General features: G+C 42.8%; 3 protein-coding genes across 4 annotated transcripts; 2 read left to right on the top strand and 1 right to left on the bottom strand.

Moving 5' to 3' along the window:
* Positions 1-16751, top strand: LOC119657115 (protein C19orf12 homolog). The gene is made up of 3 exons (XM_038063875.1): positions 1-136; positions 16182-16379; positions 16433-16751. Exons 1-3 carry the CDS (start codon positions 52-54, stop codon positions 16645-16647), a joined length of 498 nt encoding a protein of 165 aa, XP_037919803.1. The 5' UTR covers positions 1-51; the 3' UTR covers positions 16648-16751.
* On the bottom strand, positions 7752-15679 carry LOC119657116 (protein C19orf12 homolog). Of its 2 annotated transcripts, none has more exons than XM_038063877.1 (3): positions 15550-15679; positions 8128-8324; positions 7752-8075 (listed from the first exon to the last, which is right to left on the bottom strand). In XM_038063877.1, the coding sequence occupies exons 2-3, from the start codon at positions 8321-8323 to the stop codon at positions 7861-7863; spliced, it is 411 nt and encodes a 136-aa protein (XP_037919805.1). In that variant the 5' UTR covers position 8324; positions 15550-15679; the 3' UTR covers positions 7752-7860. The 2 variants fall into 2 exon arrangements, with proteins under 2 accessions (XP_037919805.1, XP_037919804.1); XM_038063876.1 differs by lacking the exon at positions 15550-15679 and adding an exon at positions 9314-9587.
* A 9257-nt stretch (positions 16752-26008) lies between the features above and the next one.
* Positions 26009-26638, top strand: LOC119658156 (protein C19orf12 homolog). Its single transcript, XM_038065423.1, has 2 exons — positions 26009-26207; positions 26268-26638. Exons 1-2 carry the CDS (start codon positions 26009-26011, stop codon positions 26486-26488), a joined length of 420 nt encoding a protein of 139 aa, XP_037921351.1. The 3' UTR covers positions 26489-26638.
* The last annotated feature ends 1308 nt before the right edge of the window (positions 26639-27946 follow it).

Consider the following 27946-nt stretch of genomic DNA (forward strand, 5'->3'; position numbering starts at 1 on the left):
TATTGCGTTTCATTAATTCGTTATTATCTTCACTTTTATAAATAAATAACAATGTTGTTTATCAAATACAAGCGGTTCGACTCTGGGAATCCATATCGATGGCAGCTCTGCAATGATGCGGTGGTTAAATTAAAAAGTAAGTATCTCACATCACCATTCAGAACCAAAGATTGTCGACGATTAGACTTCTTTGAAATCGTCTCTCTTTGAAGATTTTGGAGTTCCTGTAGAGTGACTTGCAGTATAATTTCGTTGAAGCGCTCAAGCACTTCGTCAATATCAGATTTGATCTTTAAACTAATGTCTAACCAAGCACTGTTGCCGATTTCCTGTCTGTATATTTGCCACTTAATGGGTTTTTTCGTCATCCCAGTTTGTAAAGAACTGTTCTTTGACTTATTGAGTACCGCAATGATCATTATCATCATCATCATCAACGGCACAACAACCGGAATCAGGTCTAGACCTACCTTAATAAGGAATTCCAGACATCCCGGTTTTGCGCCGAGGTCCAATTCAATATCACTAAAAGCTGTCTGGCATCTTGACCTACGCCATCGTTCCATCTTAAGCAGGGTCTGCATCGTCTTCTTTTTCTACCATAGATATTGCCCTTATAGACTTTCCGGACTGGATCATCTTCTTCCATGCGGGTTAAGTGATCCGCCCACCGTAACTTATTGAGCCTGATTTTATCCACAACCTGCCGGTCATAGATTTCGTTGTTATGTAGGCTACGGAATCGTCCATCCTCATGTAGGAGGCCAAAAATTCTTCGGTGGATTCTTTTCTCGAACGCGGCCAAGAGGTCGCAATTTTTCTTGCTAAGAACCCAAGTTTCCGAGGAATACATGAGGACTGGCAAGATCATTGTCTTACACAGTAGGAGCTTTGACCCTATGGTGAGATGTTTTCAGTGGAACAGTTTCTGCAAGCTGAAATAGGCTCTGTTGGCTGCCAATAAACGTGCGCGGATTTCATCGTCGTAGCTGTTATCGGTTGTGATCGCCTGCTCGATCTGGATGAAGGTATATTGTACATCCCGGTTTGTTCTTCCCATGATGTCGATATCATCAGCGTAGTCCAGTGATTGGGTGGACTTCAAGAGGATGGTGCGTCTCGCATTTACATCGGCATCGCGAATCACTTTCTCCAGGGCCAGGTTGAAGAGGACGCATGATAGGGCATCCTCTTGTATGAGACTGTTCTTGATGTTGAGCGGTCTCGAGAGTGATCCTGCTGCTTTTATCTGGTCTCGCGCATTGGCCAGGGTCAGCCTAGTCAGTCTTATCAATTTCGTCGGGATATCGAATTCTCTCATGGCCGTGTACAGTTTTACTCTGGCTATGCTATCATAGGCGGCTTTAAAGTCGATGAAAAGATGATGCAACTGATGTCAGTTTTTCCATCGCTTGCCGCAGAGAGAAAATCTGATCTGTTGCTGATTTCCCTGGAGTGAAGCCTCTTTGGTATAGGCCAATGATGTTTTGGGCGTATTTGGCTGTCTGGCCTAGCAAGATAGCGGAGAATATCTTATAGATGGTACTCAGCAACGCGATAACTCTATAATTGCTGCACTGTGTGATATCCTCCCTTTTTATGTATGAGACAGATAATGCCACTTTGCCAATCGTCAGGCATTGATTCGCTGTCTTCGAGCACAAGTTGATGAACCGCTTGATGTAATTGATCGCCATATTTAACCAATTCGGCTGTGATTCCATTGGCTGCTGCCGACTTATGATTTTTAAGCCGATGAATTGCACGGACTGTTTCTTCTACACTTGGTGGTGGCAGTATTTGTCCGTCGTCTTCAGTTGGCGGGACCTCCAACTCGCCGATGTTCTGGTTGTTCAGTAGTTCATCAAAGTACTCAACCTATCGCTCCAATATGCCCATTCTGTCGAAATTCAGATTTCCCTCTTTGTCTCGACAGAATGACCAGCGAGGTGTGTAAGGCTTCAGGCTGCTGACTTGTTGGTAAAACTTGCGCGCCTGGTGCGGTTTCTCTCTGTGAGTTCACAGGCTCTCTCCGGCTTCCTTTCCATCCCAGACTTGCTTTCCGTCCCAGGCCTCCTTTTTCCATCTGTGAAGTCGCTTCTCCGCTCGCCGTTCGTGATAAGCCTCTGTGCATGCCCGCGTTCTTTGAGAATGCAACATTACTCGGTATGCAGTATTCTTCCGTTCCGTTGCTAGCTTACATTCATCGTCAAACCAGCAGTTCCAACTGTTCTTGCGGCTGGGGCCAAGTATGTTTGTGGCCGTATCAATGATAACGTTCTTCAGGTGATTGTGAAGATCATTTGTTGATGCTTCATCTCCAGGAACTCTGTTGACTGCGGTTATTGCGCCATCCATTTCCCTCTTATAGGTGTTGCGGAGGGCCGTGTTGTGGAGTTTTGACATTCATCAAGGCTGACATGTGGCGGCGTTCGATCAACACGTGGTCAATTTGGTTGAAAGTGGCCCACATATATTTGTGGACCGCTTTCCCCGCAAACCAGGTACTTACAACAATCATTTCATGTGACACTGCTAATTGAATAATCTGCAGTTCGTTATCATTTGCATTTTGATGTAAGCTGTGGGAGCCAATGTATCGCCTGAATACGGACTCCGTCTCTACTTGGCTGCTACAATCCCCAAGTATGATTTTGACATCATGTCTGGGACTGTTTCGTAAAAGGTATCCTTCTCCGACTCTGCAATCTCTGTAGTAGCGTGAACGTTAATGAGGCTTATATTTCTAAATTTGCCTCGCAAGCACAGAGTGCCTAGCCGTTCGCTTATGTTTTCAAAGTCGATAACAGCAGGTTTAATTTTTTGGCTGACTAAAAAACCTACTCTGAGCACATCGTTTACAGTATGACCGCTATAATGTATGGTGCAGCGACTCTTCTTCAGGAAACCTGTCCCTCTCCAACGCATCTTCTGTAACGGTGTTACATCAGCCCTATATTGGGACAAGGTATCGGCTAGCTGCTTGGCAGCTCCATCTCTGTCCAGGGAGCGCACGTTCCATTAGAAAATGCGCAAATCGTTATTAATTTTTCGTTGCCGGGTTCGTTGTTTTAAAATCCACATTGCACAGTGTCGTGGTATTCCGTTAGGAGAGACTAACCTTGAGCCCCAGAGGGTGTGCTTGGTATTGTAGTCAGTAGTAGCGATGAATTTGTTCCCTAAAGTTTTAAAGAACGAGTGGCAATAAATCGAGGATATCGTAAGTTCACCTGACTACATCTGCAGGAATAAACAGGCCCTTTGGATAAAGTCCTCAGTGCTTACTTCCAGTAGATAGTGTTTGAGCTGACGTTTAATCGAAATAGCTGATTCACCTCTGCTGATGTATACCATCATAAAATATGTGGTCGGGAACGTTGAACTTATTAGTGTTTCCTTGTAAGTGAGTTTCTGGTGTTAGAAATAAATCAATATCCTGCGAGAAGAGTATAACTTTGCCTTTGTGTTAGTTTAGACCGCTCGCATTCCAGTGTACAATTCTGATAGTAATTATTTTTTATTTAAAAGCATCTGCAGCATCATGTTTTGGTTTTTCAGTAGCACCTGGATCATGGTGCTAATAGTCTTGATGAACTGGTTCTTATTATTGGATAGTGTAGCGAGAATCGAAGATAGTTCTGGCTGTGATTATTCAGTTGCAGATTCTTTTTGACCTACGTCAGCGAATTGGTCTCCAGGGCGAATAGTTGAGGTTGGAAAATTAAAGAAGCCAGATAATGTTTGGGTTTTTGCCGCAGGGTTCTTTTGTTGTTGTTCCCATCTTTGAACAGAGAGCATGTTTTGTTTCAGAGCTCTGCACTGAGAGTGTGAAAGAAAATCCAAGTTCAAAAGGGGTTTTTCGGGTTTATTATGAAGCTAGAGAATAAAGTTGTGCTTCATGTGATTGCGTGTGAAGTTCTTATTGTTCACACCAGCAGAAGTTCTATTCAAATAATATGGTGGAAAGTTGAAGTTTTGAGTTCGTCGAAGATTTGTGTGTACAAAAAAAAAAACGTCGAAAAAACATATATGCAAACAATTTTTTTTTAAATGAAAGTAGATAAATGAAGGTATCTATAAATGAATAGATAAATGAAGATATCTATAAATTTCAAATTGGCTTTTTTTTCGGTCTTTAGTATTTCGTGTGACCACCTTTTGCCCTAATCATCTCTGCAACTCGTGTGGGCATCGATTGGTATAAATTGTCAATTAAATCGTCCGGGATTTCATTAAGTCATATCTTTTTTTAAAGTTTTTCCTAGATTTGCTTTGTTCCTTATCGATCCTCGTTGCAGTCGCTTCATTAATGACAATAAGGTCTCTATGGGGTTCAAATCTGGACTGTTTCCTGGCCATGGCAGAGACTATATGCCAAACTCCTTTTTGCAATAATGTTACCCATGAATAAGCACCATATTGCGGATAAAACACGAGCTTTATGACACGGAGCCGAATCGTCCTGAAACATTACTTCATCAAAGTGCTCATACAGTGCTCCTACCGTCTGAACAACGCAATCTTGGATAACTTTTCTGCGTTGATAGCACCGCTTAGAAACGAAAAACTAGTAATTCCTTTGGATGTTATGTATTCTCACATCATTACTGAGGAAGAATGGTGTGCAGTTCGTACAACACATTGAGGGTCAAATCTCCCTCCTTTTCTTCTTCGCACTGAGGATGGACTGTCAGATCGCTGCAAATTGAATTTCGACTCATCAGAGAGCGAATAAGCAATGCTATGCTGACCAGAAAAAAATGAATGACTTGCATCGAGTATTGGTTAATATTACAATGTCAAAACAATGAAATAGTCGAACGCGTCGTGTCTCACTAGGGATCGATTTCTCTTCTATGAGAGCGGCAATTCACACTAAGCCGGGAATGCCTACGCGTTCGTAAAAGTCATTCTGAGTGGCATTTTATGGGAGATATCATGATGAAATGATTACGGTTGGCGCTGTTGATCTAGACGCGCTTTCTGCTGGGCGGATACGCTCTTATGCTGGCGTGCAAAAGACTTATACCTTTAGGTCTAGTCTCTATTGATGGATCATGCGTGCTTGGAACGTGATTTTGTTGCATTGGTGAGCTCAAGGAATTGGTTGAAGTAGTCCAGATAAGTCCTCGGGAGGCAGAGTATAAGGACATAAGTGTAGTGCCTTGAATGCAGTAGGCAATGGTGGCTGTATGTCTGATTCCGCTTCCATGAATGCTGGCTTGGGTTTCCTCATTGTTACGTTTACACAATTTCATAGAGAATTTCCGACAGTTGCTTGAGAATTTGATGTGGCCAACTGCAGGGTGACGATAAAGACTTCCGCACACCATCCACATAAAATTTTCCTGTCAATCTCTGCTTTGAGGTGGCGAGGAGGTAGACGGGGCAGCATCTCTGCCGTCTGAATCAATACCAAGGGGCCGAGGAGAACCTCCACGTAATGGCATGGGGAAACACTCTATTCACATTGACTTGCTCGTCGTAATGGAGTAAGCGAATGTTCCAAGACCTGGGGCGTTTAAACCTGAGTCTGCACGGAGACTCATCTGAAGTGACTTCGTCAACGCAGTTTCACCAGAGGTTATCTGGTACCATGGAAAGTGTTGACTGTCGGGCCTTAGGCGTGCAGTTTCGCATACAACTCGGGTGCCATACTCCTCAGTTCGATTGAGATTTAGATAAGTCTTGCGTCCATCATTATGGATTCTGAGCTATGCTGATTTTGGTGACAAATTCAAACCATGTCTTAAGAAGGCCATGAGGTTAGACCTAAATGGCGCGAACTCACGTTAACCCATCTGGACGCGACTGTCGACCTCAGTGGATCATAGGTACAGGACAAATTTCTCGCAAGTTATTTAGGAATGTGGTTTAATACAGCAGTTTTCCACAATAAATGAATGAAAGTCCACAGTGAATTGGGATATGTAACTCAATAGAAATGCCGAAGCTTTGTCAACGTACATAAGCAGCGTCTGGTCTGCAACACGGGGAACCTGTAGTCCCTCAAATAATGTGAAAATGGCTAATAGGTCACGCTTGTACACACTGTATCCCGATTTCAGGCCAGAAAACTTCCTTTGATAGAAGACTAATGGAAACTGCTGACTGTTCTGCTTCTGCACAAACTGCAATATCCGATGCGTTGATAACGAGCCTAAGGAGTGCATTAGCCTGGAAATGCACGTTTAGCACAGAATTATTAAGACTATTCTTGCATTTTTTGAAAACAACCGCGATAACAGTTTTTTTTTCCTTTTTTAGCCCCTGCACAGTAATTGTTGAAGGAAGTTTGTAGCGTTGCGGACAAAACGTCGATAACAGTTTATGGTTCCGAGGAATCACGGTGGCGGGCTTTTTTAACGTCCAAATTGAATCCACCAGAGAGAAACCTCCATTAATAACATGCCCTATGTAGATATTCCAACTGTGCATTGTTTGTATTTAGTGCGACCCAAAAATCGTTCAGGTAGAAAATGAACAGTCAAGACCTTACCGTACCCTATTCGTAAACCGCTGAAATAGGGAAGGCTGTGACGTCAGGTCGAGGATCACTAGGCTCAATTTTGAGGAATTACTGTCTGCCGCCTTTTCGGCTAGTTTTTCACTGTCTGATTGAGGGATGAACATGGTGGGTGGTTTATGAAGGTCAGCGCTAGCTTTGCCCCAGATGCTTGCTTAGCGTGAGGAACCGTGTGTGCTACAATCGGAAGGACTACTTTGAAGTGATCAAGAGTTTCTCCAGATAATCTTGAACGTTGACATGTAAAATGGCACGAATATTGGATGGGATGAGACATAACCATAACGATTTGATTAGGGAATCTGGTATGAATTTTCCAGCGGTGAACTGATCGTCCAGTCGTAAGGTGAAAAAATGTTAGCGCGTTCTCTTATACTCTGCAACGCCGTGCTTAAGAGCCTAGCATTCGCCGATTTTGGGGGCGTGGCTAATACATTCGCCACATGGGCCAGAATCGAAATATCTAACTTAACTAACAATTTGCCGAACCGTACTAACTCGCTCGTAATTCAAGTCGGGGAAACCGCAAGCTGGGTGCTTCAAGTATGAAGTGTTTTGTGTTTCCCTATGTGAGGAACTTTGAGTCCATAGTGGTTTCACTTGTACAATAATTTAAAATTAAATTAGACGCAAATTTCCAATAGCCATTCACACAAAGAATCTGCTCTGGAAAGTGCTGGGTATCTTTTTTATAGTTGTAGGATATGTCGTAAGATTCTTTTGTTCAACCGAGAATGGATACAGATTCACGATTTCAACCTGCTTCTCTATTAACTCATGATATCAGACGATGACGATTCATACAATTTCATCGCTCCCAGAGTGAAAGGCCGTAGTGTTTTCTTTTCCCTATTGAGCCTGGAAAGTAAATAGAAATAAAATTTAGGGTAGAAAATGTGCCAGACCTTGCCTACGATTACGTAAGTCGGGACGCTAGACATCTGTTACCGATATTGAATTACGAAACCTCAGTAGAAAACTGGGATATTTCGAATTCGTTTCTAAGGCATCGGTTATTGCGCCGTTCATGATTACGATTTGCTACACATTCTTATCTTTTTTATTTTTGAGAAGCAAATGGGGAGGAGAAAAAACTGAGATTTGAAGAAAAAGTAAAAGTTGGTAAATGTTTCGAATTGTATTAGATTCGGTAACTTATGCTAAATAAAACGCAAAACGCTGATAACGACTAATTACAAAGTACATAAATCAAATCACCTTTCCATACAATGAGTCAGATTCTGGTTTGAATCTAACCACACAAAAATATATTTCGTATGTGCATACACAGATTACAATTTACATTTCAGGAAACGCGTTTTTCGCGATTTGGTTTACGCGCCAATTATGTGTAGATCCAAATTGTGTCCAAAAAAATCCCTTATTGCTTGTAAAGCCATTGACCTCAACTGAGGATTTACGTTCATCATTTTCATACAAGCCCCTAAGGTTGTGTACCCTACAGCCTGCATTACACTTTCGACCAGCTCTTCACGTTGGCTGCTTGTAAGATCATTTCGGATAATATCACCAACAGACCGGAAATCGTCTAAAAAATAAGCTGTTAATGAAAATTAACTTTAACCAGTAGCAACACTTGCCAGCCATTGCAGTTGCAGCTAGTGCCCCGATTGTACCACCTGCAAGCAGTCCGCGCCGTCCTCCAACTAATCCGCCCAATAAAGCCCCGATTGCTGTTATTCCCGCACCTTTCACTGAGCTTTTCACTGTTACACGCAAATCCTCATTATCCGCGATATCTGCTAATGCGTTGGCGAACCTTACAATACCCGACATCCTGAAAACGGAAAACCTGTTGAACGTTCAATTTGCACACTGAAATGCTCTTCACCACTCTACATCAAGTGACACATAGATAGAGTAAATAGGGGGATTCCCCAAATTGTATGCAGATGGGCATTCAGCTAACTTCCCGCCGCAAATGTTGACGTCAACGACGGGGTGTAAGTTATATGCTGAATTTTATATTTTACTTGTGGTATGAGTAGATGATTTTCTTATACGAAATTCGACATTTCTCAGTATTTATTTTCAACCAATTTAAAATGACATTCTGAATAGCATTAAGGAAAGGATAATATAATATGTAACGAATATCTTCGTAACGCTTTGGAAGTCACTAATAATAATCGTTGGCGCAACAATCCATATTGGATCAGGGCCTTGAAGTCTGTTAGAACACTTCATTCAACACCGTAACAGTACACTGTAGGAGGCAAATGTGGTCAGCATTGATTGATCTTCGATGCATCTACTTATGTCCAGCTCACTTCCTAGAAGAGTAAAGACGTATCAATTGCCAAGAATGTTGTGCGTATTTGCTTCCACCAAGCTTCCTACAGGGGAATTTTTAAGCATCATTCGCTCAGCAATTCCATTAAGATCCGTTACCATTAATCCGAAATGAATCTTTGCATCACTAACACGGCACTAATACCAGCAATTTTGGTCACGCAAATTTCAAAGAATGCCCTGAAAGTTGAAACTCCTGTATATAGTCTTCTTAGGTAGGACTAATTTTCCGAAACTGCCAAATCGAAAAAATTTGAAACATTCAAGATGATGGGCCTATATGAAATTTGGCTCTAAAAATACAGCCAGTCCCAAAAGTATTGATTCACTTAACACACCCGAGAAATCTTTTTAAATATTGTAGGTACAATTTATGTAGAGAATAAAAATCAAAACAGTTAAGCAACTTTGATATATATATATTTTAAAGTGTAGATTATTTCACACCGGATAATTAAAATACATAATACATACTTCAATCCAAGCAAGGAGATTGGCCACATATTAAGTACAACAGAAGTGAAATAAATAAAAGTATGTAAAAATTCAGTACTTCATTGGATAACCTTACAATTTAAAACTTTTATTAGTCTGCTAGGCATCGAACTGTGCAAACTTGCTTTCTTTTCAAATATTTATTTTGTATATTGATTGCTTTAGGTGTGCTCAGAGATGCTCAATGGGGTTGACATCTGCTGATTGGGGCGAAGTTTTGAGTCATCTGAATACGTTATACGAAGTCCATTCTTTTAAAATTCCCGGACAATGCTTTGGGTCATTATCTGATTGGAACATAAATTTATTGAAAAGTCCCAATTATTCTACAGATAGTTTTAAGTTATTTTTCAAAATGTTCAAATGAACATTTTTATACATGATACCGTTATAAACTCAAGCTGTCGCCATACAACCCGACACCATCTGCAAAACACCACTAAATTTAACCCTAGGTAACTAATGACCTAGGGTTAAATTTGGTAATGGAAAAAATCGAATAAAAGTTTGACAAAGAAAATGTTGCTTGTCAAACTCTTGTCACGATTTTCGCCACAAACCATTGACTTTAGATGACTGGAACATTTCGAATTTACATTCGCTGTTTAATATAACATTTTTACAGAAGGCGATCAGTTTACTTGCATGCCCCTTGCGAATGACATATGTTTCCTCCGCGAGGAAACGGAGACGCCTCGTCTTGACCGGTTGCGTTATTTTGCTCTCTCAAATGGCTGACCTGGACGGAGTAATTAGGCTTCAAAATCGCACATCCAGCGTATCAGGCAACCCTTTTTTCGGTCGGCCTTTTAGTCTTGGCAAGTGAATTCTCGTTAACGCGAATTACATCAGTATATCATTGAAGACACCTCTCGCAATTTTTCCGCGGCCGGTGCAACCCCATATTGATTGCGGGTATCCTCATTTCCAATGTGATCAGTGTTACGTCATTGGTCCAAAACAACATCCTCGTCTCCATTACCGCGAGACTGTCTTTTACCATATAAATAATAAAGGGCAAAAAGACGGACGACACTGTGGTAAATTTCGGATTTTTGGAATTTGGTGGGAAGAAATTTCATCCAAGTTGTGCTGATGCGTGAAGCAATTTCATAACGCAATTCACCACTGGAGATAGCATTGATTCGAGTTATTTAAATCGTTCAGCATTGGGCAGGTCACTGCCACTGACAGTGATGATGCTTGTTTCATTGGGATCAGTCGTCAAAAACTTTGATTTAGTCAGATTCAGTAAGAGACCGTGTTGCATGAGGCGATCACTCAATTTTTGAACAAGTTGCTCGAGATCAGTTCTGCTGTGAGGCAATAGGAAAACATCATTTGCATGAAGCACGTTTTATGTCCAGTGTGACAATACCGAAAACAAAAACAAAGAGGAGTGTGAAGATGAGAGTTGTGAGAGAATGTTTTCTTGATGAATACCGACAGAAACACAAAGCGTTTTGATATACCCGCCACACTTCGAACTTGACTTTTCGAATAGTGGTAGAGCAATTTAACCCAGCTCATGAGTTCTTCTGGTATTAGGTGTTGCCGCAGAGCATGCCAGATGAGTTCATGTGGCACATCGTTAAAGGCCTGCTCTAGATGTAGAAATGCAATGTAAAGAAGGAGATGTTTCTCATAATGTTTCTTCATGAGTAACCGCGCAGCCTATATTGCGTCAATAGTTCTTCACTAAGCCCGGTTTGATTCACGATTGTTGGAACGATGTCGCAAATATGGTTGTCAAGAATATGTTCAGTAACCTTCATGGTATGGGATAGTGACCAGATTCCAATAAAATCTGCTCATCTATATGTTGCTTCTTGTCGATCGATAAGCAAAATACCGTTTTTGTAATTAACGCAGCAGAACTGTTCGATATCCTATGTGCATTGGTGTCGGTTTTTGACAAATCAGTATAGATTTCTCTTGCCATCCTAACTAACTGGCTAGACACTTATCGTGAAGATCTTTTTAATGTACAGTTCCGCCAATAGCGATAGTTTTATTTGCTTCTCGGTGGGCATTCTTCTGAATTTGCCAATTGGCTAGTTGTTTATCATCGACAAACTTATGGTAGAGAAGTTTTTTTTCCCGGACCTTCATTTGATCATCGTCATTCCAAAGCTAAGAATCTCGGTTAATGAACCGCTTACCTGGCTGGCGTGGTGATCCCGAGGATTGTATAGGTCCCTTTGTGGATCGTGTTTTAAGTGGATTTCGCTCATCGCCTTTTCGCAGGAATCCTTAAGGACCGCTACTTTAGTATAGCGGTGGACATTGTGCTTCGGTCTGTGGAGTTTATAAAGTACATTCAGCGTGTTATCCATTTTCTTTAGACAGTTTTCCACTTTAGCCATTTTCGCTACTCGGTCTTCCATTCATATGCATTGATGAAAGGATCCAGGCTCGTTCTTTCCTCCTTATCACTTACTGCGGCCAAGTGATCAACAAAACCAGTGTCAACATTCTCAGTGTTCTCCAATGTTAACAATTCTTATTTTATAATAATAATTATTAGCGCAATTGGTGAAAGAATAATGGAACCAAATGAAAGACACGATCCACAAAGCGGCCTCTGCAACCCTCGGGGTTACCAAGCCGGGTAAGCGGTACATCAACCGAGATACTTGGCTTTGGAATGATGATGTTGAAATGAAGGTCCGTGAAAAGAAACGCCTCTACCACAAATTTCTCGACGATAAAACGCCTGCTAATTGGCAAATTTATAAGAATGCCAACCGGGAAGCAAAGAAAGCGGTCACTGTCACCCGAGCGAATCATTTCAAAAATCTTTACGATAAACTGGACACTCGGGATGGCGAGAGAGATCTGTATGGACTTTCTAAAAGCCGTAATGAACGCACACAGGATATCGAACACTTCTGCTGCGTTAATGACAAGAACGGTACGTTGCTTACCAACCGTCGAGCCACAACGGATAGATGGCGAGAATACTTCGAGCAGATTTCAACTGAAGAATTTGTTCATCCTCCACTTCCACAATCATTGCCGACATTTGGAGCAGTTCCACCAGTCAGCGCAACTGAAGTCGAGAAGGTAATAAAACAAATGAAATTGGGGAAAGCAACAGGACCTGACGACATCGCATCTGAGCTCTGGAAAGCGAAGAGCTGGGACCCAACACTGTGGCTCAGTGAATTCTTTAAGCGGGTTATTCAGGAAGGAAGAACACCATCTGACTAGCAAGAAAGTACCACTGTTCCAATATGGAAAAAGAAAGGTAGTCCAGCAGAATGTTCAAATTACCGTCCGGTCTGGTTACTTTCCCATACCATGAAGATTTTTGAACGCATTCTGGACAACCGTATTCGCGAAATCGTTGAAATAACCGTGAATCAAGCCGGATTTGTCAAGAACTGCGGAAATACTGACGCAATACACGCTGCGCGATTACTCATGGAGAAACACCGTGAGAAGCATCTCCCTCTTTACATTGCCTTTCTGGATCTAGAAATAGCGTTTGACCGTGTACCACACGAACTCATCTGGTATGCTTTACGACAACACTTCGTGCCAGAAGAACTCGTACGCTGGGTTCAATTACTCTACCACGATCCGAAAAGTAAAGTTCGAAGTATGGCGGGTGTATCAAAACCGCTTCGTGTCTCTGTTGGTGTTCATAAAGGAAGTGCCCTCTCACCACTCCTCTTTGTCCTTGTTATGGACACCGTCACACGGGATATCCAACGTCCAGCGCCCTACACACTGCTTTATGCAGATGATGTTTTCCTAGCATCTGATAGCAAAAATGATCTCGAGCAACTTGTTCAAAAATGGAATGATCGCCTCATGCAATACGGTCTCAGATTGAATTTAAACAAAACTGAATTTTTGACGACCGATCCCCATGAAACAGGCACAATCACTGTCAGCGGCAGTGATCTGCCCAGAACTGAGCAATTTAAATACTTCGGGTCAACGCTATCAGCCAATGGAGAACCGCAATGTCGTCCGTTCAGTCGCTCTCTATGGTTCTGAGTGTTGGCCGACTATAAAAGATAGTGAACGGCGTCTTGCGGTAATGGAGACGAAGATGCTACGTTGAACTAGTGGCGTCACACGTTTAGATCACATCCGAAATGAGGATATACGCGATCGTTATGGGGTTGCACCGATCGTGGAAAAGTTGCGAGAGAGGCGTCTTCGATGGTATGGCCACGCAATTCGTGCAAACGAGAATTCACTTGCCAAGATTGGTCTGAACATCGAAGTCGATGGTAAACGACCAAAAGGCAGACCTAAACAACGGTGGCTTGATACGCTGGATGGGGATTTGAAAACCTCGAGTTTACACCCAGATCAGGCATTCGATAGAGCCAAATGGCGAAGCCGATCACGACGAGCCGACCCCGCTTGTGAACGGGACAAAGACTGAAGAAAAAGACGAATCATTAGTGCAATAATCTGGCTAGATATGGGCCTTGAAGTGTGTTAAAGCCCTTTATTTCCGACCGTAACAGTACACTGTAGGAGGCAATGTGGTCAGCATTGAGCTCGTCCGGGATTATTCCCCTGATTTAATCCAGGTACTTATTCACAAAGAGTATCTCTCTGCCACCAGTGAGATTTGATTTGCGACCTTCCGCTGCGATAGCCTAGTGCCGTAACTGCTAAGTCATCCGGATACTTTTCAATTCTTTTTTACATCTATATTTTTTGCTCGGGTATTTCAAATTCAGGCACAGATCAGCATTTACAAATCACAGCCGCGACAATCGCCAGCTTTTCGCCTATTGCTTTTCTTGGGCTCCATAGGAAGTCCTACTTTTCTAGAGTCCTTTTCCTTTTTTGAACTGTCTTATCTTATCTGTCACACTCACTTTACTCGCCATTGAGAATAATATTTAAATTTAATTACGGAATATATAATATATTGAATAAGCTGCATCTAGTGTACACAGACTAGACAAGGTAAAGGTCAAATTGCTGAGGACGTTACTTGGATCGATATAATGTGTAGTGAAATTTAATGAACATCTTGCATCTCTGGAGCTAATATGGCTAAAGGAAAGTTATGAATTAAAATTTGTGGGTAATATCTCTATCTATGAATAAAATCCATAACTATGAAAATCGGTAGAAAAGTCTTAGAGATATTCGATTTCGAAATTCCAATTTGGTAAGTTGATCACAGATTTGTTAATATTGTGATCAAAAATTATTGGTTCGGTATTTACGAATTTACCCTTTATGAAATGATTTCGTAGTAATTTTATAAGATGCGGCACATCAAAGAAGAAGAAATTTTTTCAACTGTTGATGTTTCAAACCACGGCTTTACGATTTCATGGCCACTAAACGACAAGTTCTCTGCGTAATGCTACATTAGTGGTTTCCATATTTGAAGCTAGAGTTACAAGAGTGAAATTAATATTCCGTAGTCTCTCAACTATATATTCAAATATTGAAGCGATCATAGCACAATCATAATCGTGATACATGGTTTGCTTCCAATTTTTATAAATACCACGAATCATAGCCACTTGCACATATTTATATGGATGCAAAATACAGTCGTTGGTCCTATTATGCTCAAAACTACTTCTGATCTTCAAGATACAACATAGAGTCGTTCTTCTTCTTCTTTTTATTCGCGTTCTGCTACTTGTAGACGCCTAAGTATTTTTTTATTGCGAGCTTTGAGTTGCTTGTTTTCTCGTTGTAGCTCCAATAATTCCAATTCTTTGCTACAATCGTCATCAACATCAACAATATTTTAAACATTTAATTTTGATTACCGAAACAAACGCACCACCCTCAGGTTAATTTACTCTATTTGAACGTCGGCATCGTTTCGAGTCAACGAACAGGCGAAATACTTTTTACAATTATCGGAAATTAAATTTGTATTTATTTTGTTGGGCAGTGCTAAACCCAACATCAACTTAATGGTGGATTATATTGAGCACACAGCAAATTGCTATGCCACTTTTTATTCGCGAACCCCTCGTTCATGGGCAAGCACCCAATGAAAAAAAAAAGGAAAAGGCTAGTCGGTTTCGTCCAAGAAGGAGGCACGACGAATAAATATAAGCGAAAAACAATACCTGGCTACTGCTTTTTGGTCACGCTGCTCACAAGACGGAGGCGAGGTAGCGTCTGATGAATTATGTTTCCATTTTGGATGAAGTCGTTTAGCCTTTTCTATTTTTTACATTTCATTTTCAAATTGAATAACATCTTACTTCTCAAAAGATGATACAGCATCTTCTACCACCTTTTTCGTCCCCTGAGCTTTACTCTTTTGGAACAGCGTCGTCCTTTAATCGTCTTTCGCTTCGCAAAGTCTCCAGAACTACGTTTTCGAGCTTATAATTGCCTTGCACAAAATGTTTTGAACGCACATGAGTGTTTTTGAAGTCGATCCCCTTACATTTTTTTTCAAGTTTTCTCCACTATTCTCAAATTGTGGTATTCTTCGGAAAACGAGAAAATCGCGCGCACCGCACCATTTTCAATTTTTGACAAAAATTTGTCTTGATAGCAACATTAAAAGCAACATTAAAACCACAAATTTTAACACTTCTCAATTGAATACGACGATTTTCAAACCGAAACGGGCTACCCGACAATCACGATCCAAGTGACGTCACCAAATTCAAATATGGCGGACATGATGTTCGGATGATATTACCTTGTCTATCTTTTACACGAACATTGGTGGCATTACCATGGTCATGTTGGCTGAATGCTTACATGAATATAATTCGGGGAATTCCCGCCGACTTCTCCGCCTAGCTGTCACTTGAACCGAGGGCAATAACGTGGAGATCGATTAGTGCGCAGATTCATATTTTCTACAGATTCTTAATTTCAGAGATGGCTGATGTCGAAAGGCTTGTCACTGCTTTAGCTGTTGTTGTGGATAATGAAAATTTGCGTATAGTAGTGAACCAATCGACCATGGGCGCAGCAGTAACTGGAGCCGCAACTATTTTGGGCGGATTGATTGGTGGACGGCTCGGGCTAATTGTAGGTGGTGCAATCGGGGCAGCAGCTGCAGGTGCAATCGCTGGCAAGTTTAATTACTGATTACGAGTAGAATGTCATTAACGATTTCATTTTTAGGTGATTTCCGGACTGTTGGTGATATTATTCAAAATTACCTTACGGACCGACAACGTGAAGTACTGGCCCTAAGTGTAATGGGCGTCGTAGGGATCACTGCCGTAGGGGCTCTAATGGAACGGCTGAGAATTGATCCTCAGTTGAGGTCTGTAGTCTTGCAAGAAATAAGGGATTTCTTTGAACGCAACACGAATCTACAACTAGTTGAGGTGTAAACACAGAAAATGTGCTTACTGAACTGTAAATTCCAATCTATACATATATGCATATGATGTTAGTGGGAAATACATTTTTACATGGTTATTTAGGTGCAAAAGCATTTACTTTCTTTTTATGTCGTTGATATTTTAGAATACAGTAATCCCTCGCCATTCGGTTACGTTCCTTAAGAACCTCTTGCTAATGTTTCTTGTGAAAAGGGGGATTACGTTGCATAATACAAAGACGATATATACATAAATATGTACATGCAAGACAAGGTACACGTAAAGAAGTTTTACTAATAATTATGTAAAAAGCCTTTTATTTTTAAAATTCAGTATTTCAATTTAAATTAATCTGCTCGTTGAGAGAAGAACATTTTGTTATACGAGAATGGCCGATTGCATGTGGAACTTTTGAAGTTCGTGGTTCTTCGGACACTTCGATCCCTCAAGTGTTATTATACCAAAGTTCCCGTGTCCTTTCCGATGCGTAAGTCCGTCACGCGAGCTAAGCTGAAATGAGTGAAAATAAAAAAAATAGTGGATCGACTGCGTGTGTGCAGAATTAAAACCCGTTCGCCTTTTTCAGAGACACTCTTTGTTAAGATACATATAAATTTAATATTTAAAATTGAAGTAATGATAATGTCCGTGATCGTCGTGATAAGTTTCGCCATTTCATTTCATTTTTTTTATAGTCGTCCAACACTCAGAACCATAGAGAGAGAGAGACAGGAGTACAACATTGCGGTAAATTTTAAATTTGAGACGTTGGTTGATACGTCGATCACAAAGAACACCAGTTGTGGAACGCCACGTCATCTGAGTTATGCTAATGCATGGAGTAATTCCAGACCCGAGATATTTACATCGCTCATTTTTAGGCAGGTTGCTGCCGCTGACAGTGATTGTGCCTATTTCATTGGGATCGGTCGTCAGAAAGTCAGTTTTATTTAGATTCATTTTGAGACCGTGCTGCATGAGGCCATCATTCCACTTTTGGACAAGTTGCTTGAGATCATTTTTGCTATTAGATGCTAGGACATCATCTGCATAAAGCAGTGGTAACACGCGGGATGTTGGATGTTCCGTGTGACAGTGTCCATAACAAGAGCAAAGAAGAGTAGTGAGAGGGCGCTTCCTTCCTAACCTCAAAGTCTACTCCAATATTCCGTCACCGATAACTGTAGGGTCAAAGGGTAGTATAGGTCCCGGGGCGAAACGTGGATTGGTACCCACGATGGAGCATAAAACCTGGGAAATGCCTGCTGAACCAACACCAACAGCTCTACTACCAAACCCTATCTCCACCTCCACGTGACCGCTGGGAGCTTTTTCTTGACGAAAAGCTGCAGACGGAGAAGGATGAAGGCGAGTCTCCCGCGCCTAAAAACGGGACAAATTGTACCAACTGGTCCTCCAGGTTGGGGGTTGGGTAGGGCTGACAACCCTACACGGAAAACAACATGTTACGAAGCCACAACAGGAGCCTCGGATAGGACGGATTTTAAAACGACGGACCCGGCAACGACAAAGGAACAACGATTTGCGCATTTTCTCATGGAACGTGCGCTTCCTGTACAGAGATGAAGCTGATAAGCAGCTAGCCGATACCCTGTCCCAATATAGGGCTGATGTAACAGCGTTGCAAGAGATGCGATGGACAGGGACCGGTTTCCTGGAGAAGAGCCACTACACCATATATTATAGCGGCCATCCAGTAAACCATGTGCTCTTAGTAGGTTTCTTAGTCAGCCAAAAAATGAAACCTGCTGTTATCGGCTTTGAAAGCATAAGCGAACGGCTATGCACTCTGCGCTTGCGAGGCAAGTTTAGAAATATAAGCCTCATAAACGTTCACGCCCCTACAGAGGAGACTGCAGAGTCGGAGAAGGATACCTTCTACGAGGCAGTAGAAAGAACCCTCGAAGCCTGTCCCAGATATGATATCAAAATCATACTTGGGGATTTTAACAGCCAAGTAGGGAAGGAGCCCGTATTCAGGCGATACGTTGGCTCCCATAGCTTACACGATAAAACAAATGATAACGGACTGCGGACTATTCAATTAGCAGGGTGACACGAAATGGTTGTTGGAAGTACCTGGTTTGCGGGGAAAGCGGTCCACAAACATACGTGGGCCTCTCCAGACGGGACCACTTTCAACCAAATTGACCACGTGTTGATCGAACGCCGCCACCTCTCAGCCTTGATGAATGTCAGAACATATGGGGGGGCCAATATAAACTCGGATCACAATTGGCATGGTGCTCCGAGCTCGAATAACAATACCACCTAGAATCCCCTCTGACAATCAGGTGAGAGTGAACACTGAAGCCATCCACAAACAACCCTCCGCGACACCTATAAGAGGGAAATGGATGCCGCAATAACCGCAGTCAACAGAGGACCTGGAGATGAAGCATCAACTAACGATCTTCACAACCACCAGAAGAACGTTATCATGGATACGGCCACAAATATACTTGGCCCCAGCCGCAAAAGGAGTCGGAACGGCTGGTTTGACGATGAATGTAAGCTAGCAACGGAACGGAAGAATGCCGCATACCGAGTAACGTTGCATTCTCAAAGAACGCGGGCACGCGCAGAGACTTATCATGAACTCCGTCGAGCGGAGAAGCGACTTCACAGACGGAAAAAGGAAGCCTGGGAGAACCAACAAATCTGTGAACTAGAAAAGTACAGGGAGCAACCGCACCAGGCGCGGAAGTTTTACCAACAAGTCAGCAGGATGAAGCCTTATACCCCTCGATGCTCATCCTGCCGAGACAAAGAGAGAAATCTGATTTCCGACAGAATGGGCATATTATAGCGATGGGTTGAGTACTTTGATGAGCTACTGAACAACCAGAACATCGGCGAGTTGGAGGTCCCGCCAACTGAAGACGACGGACAATAACTGCCACCACCAAGTTTAGGAGAAACAGTCCGTGCAATTCATTGGCTAAAAAATCATAAGTCGCCAGGAGCCGATGGAATTACAGCTGAATTGGTTAAATATGGAGGCGACCAGTTACACCAAGTGGTTCATCAACATGTGCTCAAGGTATGGGACAGCGAATCAATGCCTGACGATTGGCAACGAGGCATAATCTGTCTCATACATAAAAAGGGAGATATCACACAGTGCAGCAATTATAGAAGTATCACGTTGCTGAGTACCATCTATAAGATATTCTCCACTATCTTGCTAGGCCGGATAGCCCCATACGCCCAGAACATCATTGGCCCATACCAAAGAGGCTTCACTCCAGGCAAATCATCAACAGATCAGATTTTCTCTCTGCGGCAGGCGATGGAAAAACTGTTGGAATATGGACAACAGTTGCACCACCTGTTCATCGACTTTAAAGCCGCCTATGATAGCATAGCCAGGGTAAAACTGTACACGGCCATGAGAGAATTCGGTATCCCGACGAAATTAATAAGACTGACTAGGCTGACTCTGACCAATGTGCGAGGCCAGATAAAAGCAGCAGGATCACTCTCAAGAACATTCGACATCAACAACGGTTTACGACAAGGGGATGCCCCATCATGCGTCCTCTTTAACCTGGCCCTCGAGAAAGTGATCCGTGAGGCTGAGGTGAATGCAAGAGGTACGATCCTCTTCAAGTCCACCCAACTACTGGCCTATGCTGACGATATCGACATCATGGGAAGAACCACCCGAGACGTACAAACTGCCTTCATCCAGATCGAGCAGGCGGCGCGAGATCTTGGGCTGCACATCAATGAAGGCAAGACAAAATATATGGTGGCAACGGCAGCACCGAAGACGAATCAACCAACAACATCAAACCGCACTGGTCAAACACAAACACGAACAAGAATAAGGATAGGAGAATACAACTTTGAGACCGTTGACAATTTCTCCTATCTAGGGTCGAAAATCACAACCGATAACAACTACGATGATGAAATCCGCGCACGGTTGTTGTCAGCCAACAGAGCCTATTTCAGCTTACAAAGACTGTTCCGCTCGAAACGTCTCACCATAGGGTCAAAGCTCTTACTGTACAAGACTATGATCTTGCCAGTCCTCATGTATTCCTCGGAAACTTGGGTTCTTAGCAAGAAAAATTGTGAACTCTTGGCCGCGTTCGAGAGAAGAATCCTCCGAAGAATTTTTGGCTCCCTACATGAGGATGGACGATTCCGTAGCCTACACAATGACGAAATCTATGAGCGATACCATGACCGTCCGGTTGTGGATAAAATCCGGCTCAATAGGTTACGGTGGGCGGGTCACTTAATCCGTATGGATGAGGATGATCCCACCCGGAAAGTCTATAAGGGCAATATCTATGGTAGAAAAAGAAGACGAGGCAGACCCTGCCTAACATGGAGCGATGGCGTGGGCCAGGACGCCAGACAGCTTTTAGGGATATCGAATTGGTGGACCTCGGCGCAAAACCGGGATGCCTGGAGTTCCTTATTAAGGCAGGCCTAGACCGGGTACCGGTTTTGCGCCGTTGATGATGATGAAAACTGTACTGTCTGGATCCTCTGTTGCAATTCGTTGAGTCACTTGAAAAAACTCCCTGGTTCCTTGCGTACGTTGCATTCTGAACACTTCTGAAGTGACATTCGCCATACTGTCGCAACCGACTGCACACGATAGAAAATTTCTGCTTTAGAGTGTCCAGAATTTCAACTTCGGGTGTCTCACTGGGGATGGCATCGTTCCTGTAAACCCTATGCACTTTATTTTTCACCCGTCTGCTGGCATTGCCAGAGCTGATTTGAATCAACTTAGGACGTTCCAAACGAGTTCTCCATGGTGAATCCCTTCGGTCTTTCAAACTAATAACGTAAAAGCGAGTCTTCTGACAGCCGTAATTGCACCAAAATGCACAAGTGGTTGTAGCTACAGCCGCGAAATATCAGCACACAGCCGAGGTGTAATCTCATCAGCCTCGCCGTTATTTCGTAGTAGGAGCGGATGTTACAGAGGTTCATTTCCTCAGTCCACTGCATCCGCTGCCTATGCGAACCCGTTGAAGTAATCGCCACAGATTGTAGCGAAACAGCTGCAGCAGATGGAACCATCCTCTTGGTTATCGTGGCGCTTAGAGTTCGAAAGGCGGCGGTTTCGGCGCCATGCTGTGATCGACCTAGTCACCAAGTCAGACGACTCCTGCCGGTTATCTGTACTGGACCTAAAATTTCTCCTTTTCCTCGTTTAATGGATATGCATTTTATATCTAACTGCCAGGTGTAGTGATAGCGTCCTCCTGCACTTTCCTCACCTAACCCCTGAGACGCTGCGGTGGCGTATTGCCATTCAGACTGAAGCTATCTATCCCCCCTTCCTCCCTCCCCATTGCGATATTTTCATTTTCATTTCGTACATTTTATTGCCTTCATTCGTATTACTGCCGTCAAATAAATGTTACAGACATAATGACAGACGTAATGTACGCGTAAATCATGCCGATTTAACGAAAGCCTCGGACCTGACTACTTGTAACGATTATAGCGAATCGGATGATGTCGACTCTCCTTGCGGATGCTAGGCACGATCCTTTAATATCATCACTATTATGGTCTCCTGGGAGCTGGTTTTTGATGGCACACCAACATGTTTGCACATCAATCAGTTCTTATTTCTCACGGAACCTCTGACTTGCTCAACCCTACAGGGGGATACCGGTCTGCTATGTACATATTGACACACCCTAATCAGAGATAGAGCAGCAGATTGGTACTGGGATTACCATGCGTCTGTCGGATGAATCGAGTGACTCTTCGCCAGCAGTTTAAGGAGTTTCTAGATGACTGGGATATCCTTGAATTGATGCGGGACCATATGCACGGACCACTCGAAGATTTCAACAGCTAATATCAAGCTGTGTGTTTGCTTGCCAATAGGCTAGAAAATTCCTAACGAAAGACAAGTTGGTAGAGTTGCTACGTCGTGGGCTGAGAACCGACGTTCAGAGGCAACTTCTCAATTTTTCGATAAGCACGGTGTGCGGGCTGTGCAAGTTAGTGCAATAGAGTGAAGTTTAAGAGGAGCGTCTTTCAAGCAAACTTTTTAACCAATTGAGTAGCTATTCTGCTGAATCTGGAGAGGAGGTGGAAATGAACTGCATCTCAGGAAATCCTCAGTCGAATGATCAAGGTTGTGATTCTTATTTGGTCTGCTGGAATTGTCGGCAGATCGGACATTTGTTCGAGGGCTATTGAGAGGATCCCAAAGTCTTCTGTTATGGTTGCGGGCTCCCGAATACGGGCAAGCCCGTATGTCCAAAATGTCGAGGTCAAGACCCCAACCCCAGCCATCAGGGGGTTGTTGCATCGGACGCACGTGGCTGTGAAGGCCTTGCGACGACATCTCCCACAGTAGCTTTGAAAGTTATTATGTTGAAGCGGTCCGATAAATTAAATTTGACCCCACCACCTATTTTTCGATGGAAACCGATGCTTTCGGTTCTTAGACCCTTGCACATAACACTGCAACAATACCAAGTGACCCCAGAGCGGATTTTCGGAGTAGCAGAGAAGACGAAACAACCTAAGCGCTCTACCCTTCGCTTACGTCAGTATTGGCGGCGAATAATGCGCCACCCTTTATTACGCTGCCCTTCTCAGAAGTCGGCTCAGCAATCCTCCCATATGCGGATGTTACACTCTTTGGTGAATGTGCTTCCGAATTGATTGATACCGGAGCCACCGTAAGTTGTTTGGTTTCGGAATTCGCCCGGAAAATTATTAACGATGGTCGATACAAGTGGGAGAGATTACGCATAGATCTCAGGACAACCGACGGGACTAGCCTCTCGACGGTAGGGCAAGTGTCGGCTGACATCACGTTCCGCTGTCGGACAGAATCTTATCCCGTCGTTAGCCCAAAATTTATACCTTTGTGCCGATTTTATTTCGAACTCGCAGAGTTATTTGCATCTTCAGTTTGTTCAATAGACAATGTCGAGAACGCAAACCAACAGCAGTTGAGGACACACCAGCGGGCATGATTCGATGCTGTCAAAGGCAGTTTTCCGTCTTTCCAGTCAGAGGACTTGTCAGAGGGGATGTCGGGAATAATAAACCCACTAAGCAGAGACACTTCTCAGTTTCTCTCGCCATCGGGAACCTCCTCTATGAAGAAATTGACCGGATGTTGGATTTGGGAGTCGTTGGGGGATCGAAAAGCACCTGGTCTTCACCAGTCACCCGTGTGGTGAAACCTGATAAAGGGTGGCTTTGCCTTGATGCACGCACGGTGAATAGTGTCACCGGATGCTTATCTTGTACCTTCCATCGAGGGGATTTTTAGCCGTCTTCCGAAGACTAAAGTTATTGCAAGTCTAGATCTGAAGGATGCCTTCTGACAAATTCCATTGGATGAGGCGTCCAAGGGTAAGACCGCCTTCATAGTTACAGGGCGATCAGTTCGTGACTATGCCGTTTGGGTTCTGTAATGCACCTTAAACGATGCAGCGACTGATGGACAAAGTCGCCTCTGTTCACTTGCGACATCAAATCTTCGTATATTTAGATGACTTGCTATTAATCACAGAGGCATCCAACTAGCATTTACTGCTCCTAAGCGAAGTTTCTGAAGAGCAAATTTCTCATGAATGAGATTCGATAGTTGGGACACATCATTGGTAGTGGGACGATTTGTACCCATTTCGACAAGGTTCGCACAAATGGCTGATGAACCAGATGGGGGATGATGATGGTGCAGACGGATTGGGGGGCGGTGGTTGGTAAAACCTTGGGTAGACTGCGGTTGCGGTTCTATTTGCTTAAAATGGTTTCACAGGTCTACAGGACTACATCCGTAATTGTGAAAAGTGCAAGACGCCAAAGGCTCTCAACCATACGCTCCAGCCTCTAATGGGAAAAGTGTTCATCTTCGACCGGGTTTTTCAACGCTTGTATATCGATTTGATCGGCCAATACTTCAGATTTCGCCCCGGGAACATTGGTGCAATAGTTGTTCTTAATTCTTTCACATTCCTGGGGCCGATTTAACAAGGCAAAATATCGTAATCGGTTGAAATGAGCTGACTCCGCTTTTGAAGGGACTGAACAAAAAAAGACCATAATTCAACAATTTTTCATAATTTGCTGCAGGGAGGAAATATGATTTATTCCTGATTTTCCAGGAATGAAGGCTTGGGTCCACGATGTTCCCATCCGGCCTACTAGCATAGTGAAGATTATCTTTTAGATAGTCTCTGCAATGTAAGATTGCTATAATTGCTACGCATTTGTCCGACGTCTTCAGTTGGTGGGACCCTCAACTCCCAGATATGTCCATACGGTTGGAAATCAGATCTCCCTCTTTGTCTTGACAGGGTGAGCATCTAGGCGTATGTGCCTTCACTCTGCTGACTTGTTGGTAAAAATTTTGCGTGTGGTGCAGTTGCTCCTCGCATTTCTCGAACCCACAGATCTGTTGGTTCTCCCAAGTCGATAAAGTCGCGCACGGTTGTTGTCCGCCAATAGAGTCTATTTTAGCTTACTAAAAGTGGTAGGATATAAAATCCGATTGCGGTGGGCGGGACACTTAATCCGTGTGGATGAAGATGATCTAGTCCGGAAAGTCTATAAGGGTAATATCTATTTTAGAAAAAGAAGACGTGGCAAACCCTGTTTGAGATAAAGTGTCGTTGATGATGAATGACGCTTCTCCGCTCGATGGAGTTCGTGATAGATCTCTGGCCAAGCTCGCGTTCTATGAAATTTCTGCATTGCCCGCTATACAACGTCAGTTTCGTTGATAGCTTATGTCCATCGTTGAAATAGTCGTTCCGACTTTTTCCATCTCCAGGACTTTATTTAGCTGCGGTTATTGCGGCGTCCATTTCCCTCTTCTAAGCGTTATGGAAGCTCTTTGAAGCCTCGCTCAATTCGATGAGGCTCTTAGCTTTTTAGGCTTTAAAAGTTCATCTGTTAAATCGTGGATATTGGAAGCTGGAGAGAAAACCAATTCTCGTCCGATCATAAAAGTTAAGCGCTGTTGGGTGTTGTTAGTATTTGGAAGGGAGCAAAGCAAATCCACTATACAGGGTTTTCTTCAACATAGTACTCTTTTGAAGAATAGTACACAGCTGAGTTCCTATGTGCCTATAAAATAGTAGTGGGTTCAAAATCCCTTACAAAAGAATACCACAAAACCTTCTATATCTGGCATGGCCTTCTGACTTATTTTTCTTTTTTATTAAGGCAACTTTTATCGAAATTAATCTAACGTTTTATTTGGAATTGGAATTTTGAAACTTGTTTAATTTTTCAGTATTTTTTTGATAAACTAAAATCCATTGAATTTTGTAATCAATTGAAAGGTCCCGGTTCGAATCGAGAATACATCAGCATTACACTAGTTAATTTCGGAATGTCTAGTTATAGTGAGTTTGTTGAAGCAATTGCGACTCTTGCAGACCAAGAGCAATTACTTGCTCGCGTCAAACGGGCTGCCAAAGGAGCATTGGTTTGTGGGGGAATGAGTTTTTTGGGTGAATTATGTCTCGGTCCGCTTGGGATGGCTATGGGCGGAATTTCTGGAGCTATTATCGCTGCGTATATGGCTCAAGGTACCTTTTGTTATTCAAACTTCGACGCAAGTTAAACCCATGTCTTCCAATTTTTTGCAGGTAAATCCCGACCAGTTGGTGATATAATTCGAAACGATCTTACAAAAAGCCAACAGGAGCAGCTTGTTTTACGTATTCTAGGGAGTCTCGTAGGCTTCGATGTTACCACCGTGAAGGCTTTTAAGTTCCTCTTGTCGAAAAATTCTTCAGTACAACAGCAAGTTTCAAAAGGATTGAAGGCTTTCATTGCTGAAGTGATGAACTTGGAAGTAGATGGCTGATTGAATATTTTTCTGTTGGCTTAGTATTCTGAAGTATCAATCAATATGGTGTCAACGTTATTCTTCTTTGCTATTTGAATATGTGAAATTGATAAAAAACGGTTTTTCGTGAGAAAAGCTTCAGGTTATCATTCCTAGAAGCTGTGCGTGCATTTTGGGAGCACGTTATTGTTTGATTCCTCAAATATCACTTTCATTACTTTCGAGATAACAGAATTCCATTTGTTTTGATGATCCGTTTCAAATTTTTGATTAATATGTGAGTTTGTTGTGGGGTTTGATAGCGGCGATTTCTAAGCATCCATGTCTGGAACAATGAAAGGAGGTTGGATCAGCATATTACACAGCTGCCATCAGAGAGTCTGTCTATGTAGAGTGACGAATTCTCCTGGCAGAGGAAAGTAAACGGCATATCATTTATCAAAGCGTAGTCGAAAAATGACTCAAATACATACAAGACAAAATATTGTTGATCGTTGTCCCTCAACTGTACATGGCCTGATACTGGACCTTTCATAACTTGATATGGTTGTCATCGCTTGGAATAGAATAGATACAAATATTCGCTTATGTAAAGCGGTAGTAGACGCGAATCTGCAGTCGGATTACTACTGACGGTTATCCCAAGACGCGCTCTTTTGACCTGGGAGCTGGTTTGTGACAGAATTCTGACTGCAGGATTCCGGTCCAGGTTAAGGAGACTCACCATTGTATCGTGCTATGCATCAACAGAGATTTTAGATATAGTGGGAAGGGATGTTTTCTATGAGCAATGACACGCAGTTCAGGAGAAGCTTCCTAAATGTAACATTGTGATCGTTATGAGTCATCTGAATGCCAGGGTTGGCTCTGATAATACCTTGTGACGGGGAAACAGTCTCGACATGGTAACGATAATGTTTGTGAATTTTTGCAGTTTTCGCCGCCTCGTCATTAGTTAGTTGGGTTTCATTTGAGCGATCATTATCCGTCCGGTGTTAATATCGGCCTCGAAAGGGATCACTATGATGATCATTTACAATATGTCCGCGACCACCCAAATTTAACAATGACAGTTTATATGACGACATTGGGTGATTGGTGATTGGAGATAGACGCTCTGAATAAAAGTGAGAACGTCGATGAGCATTGGAGAGTCATCAACAAATTTGTTTTTTCGGGTGTTACATAGTTTGTTCGCCACGCCCTGAAGGCACGTCACACGATCTGGATAATTGCGGAATTGTGAAAGGGGATCGATGATCGGAAGGGATTGATGGTTCTCTTGACCACTACGAGCAATGGAGAACATGGCGCGCCCGAACTCCGACAGCGTTCGAAATCCCAGGAAGTTCAATTTACGTGTGATTAAGGCGCTATACTCAACCAAGGGCATATGCAGCCATATATATATACCCGGAAATGAAATGAATAGTCACCGTAACATGCGGATATGGACTGCTCCTTTAAACAGAAGAG

Source organism: Hermetia illucens, chromosome 5, assembly GCF_905115235.1.
Source record: "Hermetia illucens chromosome 5, iHerIll2.2.curated.20191125, whole genome shotgun sequence".
Lineage (NCBI taxonomy): Eukaryota > Metazoa > Arthropoda > Insecta > Diptera > Stratiomyidae > Hermetia > Hermetia illucens.

Excerpts from the sequence above, each read along its gene's own strand:
- LOC119657115 (XM_038063875.1), top strand. The coding sequence starts at position 52 with ATGTTGTTTATCAAATACAAGCGGTTCGACTCTGGGAATCCATATCGA. Across the intron at positions 137-16,181 it reads TGCGGTGGTTAAATTAAAAA|AGATGGCTGATGTCGAAAGG; the intron begins GTAAGTATCTCA and ends TCTTAATTTCAG. Across the intron at positions 16,380-16,432 it reads AGCTGCAGGTGCAATCGCTG|GTGATTTCCGGACTGTTGGT; the intron begins GCAAGTTTAATT and ends TTTCATTTTTAG.
- LOC119658156 (XM_038065423.1), top strand. The coding sequence starts at position 26,009 with ATGTCTAGTTATAGTGAGTTTGTTGAAGCAATTGCGACTCTTGCAGAC. Across the intron at positions 26,208-26,267 it reads CGCTGCGTATATGGCTCAAG|GTAAATCCCGACCAGTTGGT; the intron begins GTACCTTTTGTT and ends AATTTTTTGCAG.
- LOC119657116 (XM_038063876.1), bottom strand. The coding sequence starts at position 9,342 with ATGTGGCCAATCTCCTTGCTTGGATTGAA. Across the intron at positions 8,325-9,313 it reads ATCTCCTTGCTTGGATTGAA|GATGTCGGGTATTGTAAGGT; the intron begins GTATGTATTATG and ends TTCCGTTTTCAG. Across the intron at positions 8,076-8,127 it reads AGCTGCAACTGCAATGGCTG|ACGATTTCCGGTCTGTTGGT; the intron begins GCAAGTGTTGCT and ends CTTATTTTTTAG.